Here is a 6,734-nt window from a genome sequence, read left to right on the forward strand (position 1 = left end):
TTTCCCCAGGCTGGCTGAAGGGGCTTCCTGGGGCCTTCCCTGCGCAGTTGGTGTGTGAAGTCACGGGGGAACACGAAAGGAGGAAGCACCTTCGTCAGCACCAGAGGCTCCTGGAGGCTGTTGGGCCCTCTTCAGGCTCCCCCAGTGCCCCCCAACCCTAATGCAGGCCGGGGGGGCGGGGGGGCGGCACAAGTTGGGACAGCGGGCAGCCTGGCACAGAGGAGACAAAGCCCATCCATCCATTGGATTTGCTGTCAGTGGAAACGCTACCTCAGTGGCAACCAATAGGGACCGAGCTTCAAGACTGGGCAGCCAATGAAAACAGGGCCGTCTGAGCCCACGCATGAGGGAGAATGAAGATGGCTTGAGTGGATTGCCAGTGGAGACAGAGGCTCAGTGCAGAGTGGCCAGTGGGTGCTGAGCTGGCTGAGCCTCTGGCCAGTGAGTATCCCTGCTATGCTCACAGCCAAGAAAGCGAAGCTAGGGCAGTGCAGCTAAAAGAGGGCTGCACTGGAGATAAAGTCCTAGGATAAAACAGCCAGCAGCAGGGACACATCCAGCCAAAGAAGATGGTGATCTGGGTCCAAGAGACCAGTAGGAACCCTGCTTGGTGCTATAGCAACGACCGTCTTGCCGTTTGAGTCTGGGAAGTATTAGATTCCATTCCTGGGGTGCCTCCTGTGTCCTCTTAAGCCACTTCCTCTCTTCTAGAAGAATCCGGAGTGTGTGTCTCAGAGAATCTGTGTGTGTGTGCCTATGTCTGTGTATGTATCAAGGAAGGTGATTCTGCTGAACATGATGTGTGTGTGGTGGTGCCCCCTTCCCAGATGATTGAATCCTCTATTTCTCCCCTCACTCCCCATTTTTCCTATTAGTCTCCTCAAGAAAGACACTAGGTCTGAGCTCCAGTGGAGAATGTGCTGGGTGTGGTTGGCAGGCAGAGGCCAGAGCTGGGGATGAGAGGCCTGGGTTCTGGGGCTCTTGGAGGCCAGGGTCCCACGACAGTTGGGGGATGATATTGTGGAGCAGCCAAGCAGCCTGGCAGAGGAGTCCAAGGGGCTGAAGATGGCCAGTAACTGGGGTCCGAGGCCTCCTGAAGCCTGCAGGCCCTTCTCCTTGCCCAAAGCTTGGCCTCCATAATCCCTGCCTGCAGATCCTCCAACCTGAATGATAACCAGCCATTCAGCCTCAGCCTCGGGCTTCAGACTGGCTCTGGGTCCCAGGGTTGAGTGAAGAAACAGGAACTGTGGATCTCGGGCCAGCTGAGCCTCTAGGGCTTTCTTGCCTTCATCCTGGTCCTTTCACAGAAACACTGGGCCAAGCAGTGGGGAGAGAACAGAGAACCAGCATTACTGCCTAATCCCACCCAGAGCATCTGCTTCCAGATGAGAAACTGCCCCCGCACAATGCCAGAGGGAGGTGAGGAATGGAGACAGAGCGGAGCAGACAGCTGCTGGCAACTGGGGTCCCGGGCCTGGCACAAGGTCATCCCTGAGCTGAGCCATCACACCTTCCCTTCAGCTCATGCGTGGCAACTTGCCCAGGACAGAAACCGCCACACCGACCACTGGAGGTGCAAGGACTCTGGGAGACTGAGAGGGAGAAAGGCACTGGCATTTGGCATGTCTATGACTTTGGAGATTGACCTAGCACAGTGCCTGACATATGAGAAACACTCAATAAATGGTGGAGCTGCATTGAGGCTCTCCAGGGAGCATGTGCTTAAAGGAGCAGTGGTTTCCAAATGTGACTTTATTAGGGGGGAGGGGCTGGTTGAAAAGGGATCCTTTGAGAGCAGGGGTCAGCTCTGCTGGGAACTGGGGCTTGGAGACCAGGTGCAAGGTGTGTTGGCGCACTCATAGCTCCTGAGGGATCTATGGCGGTGTGATGAGAGGAGGGTTGCAGATGCTGAAGCAGAGAGCTGCTGCAGGTTGGGGAAGAGGACAGGCAGAGCCAGATATGGATGGGGCTCTGGCAGGGGATGAAGATGCAGCAAGAAGGACACAAAGGGCAATCAGTCAGCAATAAAGATCCTTTACTGACCAGCCAAGCATCTCTGTGTCTAATTCATTTCAATTCTACACCTATTTATTGAGTGCCTTCCATGTGCCAGGCACTCTTCTAGGATCTGGGGACACAGAGATGAAACAGACAAAGGCCTTGACCTCAAGGAGCCTACATTCTGGGGGAGCAGGTGGGGGGAAGTTACTAAGTGAACAAGTTAGTAAGAAAAGATCAGGTAGCAGTGAATGCTATGAAGAAAATATAGCAAAGGCTATGATACAGAGTGCCGTGTGTGTGTGTGTGTGTGTGTGTGTGTGTGTGTGTGTGTGTATGTGGCTTTGGGGAAGACCCTGGAGGAGGTAACATTGAGCTGAGACCCAAATGACAAGAAGGGAGCATCTGGGAAGATCTGGGCAGAGAGCACTCTAGGGGTGGTCGCAAGGGGATTGAAGTCCAGAAAGAGAAGGCAGCGGTCATGGGGAGGGAGCTGGCCTACGGGCTCCTTCCTTTCCTGGTGCGGGAGTTCCTCCACACAAACTCCCCTCTTCCTCTGACATAGTCAGAGACAGACAGACACACATCCAGAGGCAGACACAAAGCTGCACATGTGCCCCATATATGTTCCGTCTCAACTCCTCACTCCCTCCCCGAGTCCTGCCACTAAAGGAAGCCTCCAGGCTCCAAGTCAGAGGTTCTAATATTGGGATGATGGGGAGATGGAGACCAGTGAAGAATTGTTTGGGGGAAGTAAAGACAAAATACAACCGCATGTTCCAAAGAGACGGAAAGACAGGGAGGGAAGGGGACTGTCATGTTTCTGTTATCTCAGAGGCCCCTTTCCATTTTGGGGTGACCTGAGTGTGTGTGTGTGGTCCTGGAGGGGTCTGCATTCTGCAGGCCTGTCGGAGAGGGTAGAGAGGCATGAAAGAGGCAGGTGTGAGGGAACAAGGACCACCAGCAGCATGGAGAAAGTGGATGGGAGAAGGAATGGGGCCCTGGTAAGAAAGAGAAAATGGAATAATGGATGGTGGGGGCGGGGGAAGGTATGGGACGTCCCTGGCGGTCCAGAGGTTGAGAGTCCACGCTTCCACTGCCGGGAGCGTGGGTTTGATCCCTGGTTGGGGAACTAAGATCCAGCATGCCTTGCAGCGTGGCCAAAAAAAAAAAAAAAAAAGGGAGGGGGTACAGGTGGCAGTAAGTCACTTAGTATTAGTTCCCCTAAGTTCTCTCCCTCCCTTTCCTGAACACCCTCTGCCAGGCATCAACTTCTCTGTGTACAGCCTCCTCCTGATGTCCATCATCCTCTCCATCCTGTGTGGCTCCTCCCCTTTCTTGCCCCTCTGGCTGCCTTCTGCAATTTCCTTGTAGGTGTGGCATGAGGACCCAGCATGAGGACCCATGGGAGGAGAAGTGTCTCTCAATGCTGCCCTGTCTGGCATTCCAGGCATGGTGGTGTTACTAACATCCCAGGTGGTAGAGAGGTACACTGACTGGCTTGGGGCACCCTGGAGCTGCCATTGCCCCATTCCTTCATATTCTATCATTCTGGGGAGGTGGAAGAAACAAACATTTTCACAGGCTTAGGAAAGGCTCACGTGTGTCTTAGACCTGGCGGAGGTGACTGGAGAGACAGACTGGGGAAGCTGGTCTCTTGTTGCGAGGCTTTCTCTTAATCAGTATGTGCTCTCTTCACTCACAGCCCTGCTCCTCATATTTGTGGCCTCCATATTTGGGGAGTCGACGATAATGCTGATAGGATAGGGCTCCGACCTCCCTTTGCACTGGCCCTTCTATGGGCTCTGGGTCAACATCCTTGTGGCCATTATTGCAGGTGAGGCTGGTTGCAATCATGACCTCAAGCAACAGGTGTTTGAGAGGAGCCCGCTTCTCCCCACAGCCCGCTCATTAGCGTTCTCTCCTCTCCTCTTAGCCCCACCGACCCCTCCAGCCCACTTCCTGCGATCCATTCCACAGCCCTTCAGCCTGGCTCTCTGTCCATCCCTGAAAGCTTTTCTGTCTCCCCCCTTACACGCAGGGCTCGCATCTCGTCAGCTACACTGGTATCTGCTGGTTCCTGTTCTCCGTGTTGGCCAGTGGCCCAGGCAGGCATAGCATTCCGGTGCAGGAGTACCTCTCCTCCGACAGCGTCTCCAGCAAACTACCGGAGGCCGCCCCGTCCTGGCTCCCCATTACGTCCTCCCCAAACTACCCGCTCTCCACCCTCCAGCGGCCCGAGAGCGCCCCACGCCAGAACAAGGGAAGCAGAGGGGCAGAACTCCTCGAGGATTCACTGGGACCCAACCCGGACTCCCCTCACCCCGGGGCGTGGCCAAGACCCTCCATGGCCCCGCCCCCGGGATTGGCCCCGCCTCCAGGCCGCACCCGGCCGTAGCAGAACATCTGGCCAGGCTCCGTCTCCCCCCCACGGAAGGAATCCTCACGAAGTTGAGGCGCAAGCTCTTCGTCTGCAGTCAACCGCACGCCGCCGCCCCCTCCCCGCGCTGACCCGCCGAACTCTTGCTGTCGCCCCGCCTTCCCAGGGCAGGCGTTTAGCAGATTATCAACTTCGGACCCTACTGGTCACCTAGGCGCTCAGCTCCCGAGCTTCGGAGGCCGGGTTGGCATTTTCCATCGGTCCCTGCACGCACCTCTGTCACTGGGAACTCAGCCTTGCCTTGATGCTTTTCCAGATTCACAAAGGGAGGCAACCTTGAGTTTAACCGACTCTAAACCAAGAATGCATAGAGGCAGCCTGTGTGTGTCCTTCAGTTTATTGCCCAGGCCACAGAACTACCCTGAGCCCTGGTCCAGAGAGCTCAGAAGCATCTTCTCTTGGGAAGGAAACAGATTCATTTCTGAAAATTTGTTTTCTATTCATATTTGGGGTGAGAAGAAACAAAGTAGGCTGAGAAGAGGTGAGAATCAGAGAGAAGTGCTGACAGGTGTTGGGGAAATGTCAATTAAAACCAATAAACATTTCCTGAATCTCAGCTAAGTGCCCAAATCAAAAGGAGGATGGAATGGAGAAAGAGGGAGACAAAGTGGGTTAGAGAGAGAGGGAGAGAGAAGAAACGTAGGAGGGAGGGCTTGTAATGCAGGGGTCAGATTCTGGCCTGCAAAGGCAAAGAGTCCTTGGATTCAGGAGCAGGACCAGAGACTGATTTTCCATGAAGCTAATATTGCTGATTTTTTTTCCAGGATGCTTTGAATATACCCAAAACTCTCGAGTGAGACTGTCCAGATTCAAATGCTGGCTCTACCACTTATTAGGTCTGTAACCTTAGCCCTGGTTCGATCCCTGGTGGGGGAAGATCCCACATGCCGCGGAGCAACTAAGCCCGTGCGCCACAACTACTGAGCCTGCGCTCTAGAGCCCGAGAGCCACAACTACTGAGCCCGTGTGCCACAACTACTGAAGCCCTCACGCCTAGAGCCTGTGCTCCGCAACAAGAGAAGCCACTGCAATAAGAAGCCCGCGCACCACAACGAAGAGTAGCCCCCGCTCACCGCAACTACAGAAAACCTGCATGCAGCAACAAAGACCCAACGTAGCCAAAAATAAATAAATAAATAATAAATTAATTAAAAAAAGAAAAATTAGAAACTGACCGTTTGTTTTCCAAAATGTCTGCACCATTTTACATTCCCACCAGCAATGTATGAGAGTTCTGGTTGGTATCCTGCTCTGTGTCTTGGCCAGTACTTGGTATTGTCAGTTTTGTTGTTTTTGTTTTGCGTGCCGGTCTATTAGGTGTGTGGTGCTATCTCACTGTGGTTTTAATTTGTGTTTCCCTAATGACTAATGATGCTGAGTATCTTTTCATGTGCTTATTGGCCATTCACATATCTTCTTTGGTGAAGTGTCTGTTCAAATATCTTGGCCTTTTAAAAACTGGGTGGGTTTATTTTCTTATTATTGTGTTTTAAGAGTTCTTTAAGTATTCTAGATATTAGTCCTTTATCATATCTGTGATTTGAAAATATTTTCTCCCAGTCTGTGGCTTATATTTTCATTCTTCTAACTGCATTTTCCCAAGAGCAGAAATTCTTTATTTTGCAGTCATTTAAAAAAAAAAAATTTATTTATTTACTTATTTGGCTGCGCTGGGTCTTAGTTGCAGCATGTGGGATCTTCATTGTGGCACATGGAATCTTTAGTTGTGGCATGCGGGATCTAGGTCCCTGACCAGGGATCAAACCCAGGCCCCCTGCATTGGGAGCATGGAGTCTTAGACACAGGACCACCAAGGAAGTTCCTGCAGTCACTTCTTGCTTTGTTTTAAGCAGCCATTTTTTTCTTCCTACTTCTGTTTAGTTGGTATACAGAAGGCAGTGGAATGTCCCACCGGGGCAGAACCAAGCAAGCAGGACATACACTGGCAAGTGGGTCTGCCCGTCATTCTCCCATGTGCCCAAAGCCTCAAGGTCAAAGGGCATCCTGGGAGGAGAGTGGACCTAGCAACCCAGATCTTTTACAGACTCATTCTTTACTCAGTGTGTTATCCTTGAGCTGGCAGCATGGGCACCACCTGGGAGCCTGTCCGAAGTGTGGCGTCCGCATTTTAATGAGATGCCCAGGCCAGGAGTACACACATTAGAGTTTGAGGAACACCAGCAACGACAGGCCCACATGAAGGAAGGATGCATATTTCATAGATGTGAAAGGGAGGGAACATTGCAGCCACTGAAATGAATTCTGGCCACTGAAATGTCCTAGCAATGCCATGGGT

The 6,734-nt window shown here is 52.5% G+C and overlaps 1 protein-coding gene across 9 annotated transcripts in view; it reads left to right on the forward strand.

Moving 5' to 3' along the window:
• Nucleotides 1-5,906, forward strand: part of ARHGEF15 (Rho guanine nucleotide exchange factor 15) — a 17,978-nt gene extending 12,072 nt beyond the window's left edge. For 6 of the 9 annotated variants that reach the window (XM_082373622.1, XM_082373620.1, XM_082373618.1 and 3 more), the window contains one exon: nucleotides 10-5,906. In XM_082373622.1, the coding sequence (XP_082229748.1) occupies nucleotides 10-161 (152 nt within the window). In that variant the 3' untranslated portion in view covers nucleotides 162-5,906. The remainder of the gene's footprint in view (nucleotides 1-9) is intronic. The other 3 variants (XR_014238710.1, XR_014238711.1, XR_014238709.1) reach the window with 3 other exon arrangements.
• Nucleotides 5,907-6,734: the final 828 nt, after the last annotated feature.

This window comes from Balaenoptera borealis (assembly GCF_965194805.1).
Source record: "Balaenoptera borealis genome assembly, chromosome: 20".
Taxonomy (NCBI): domain Eukaryota; kingdom Metazoa; phylum Chordata; class Mammalia; order Artiodactyla; family Balaenopteridae; genus Balaenoptera; species Balaenoptera borealis.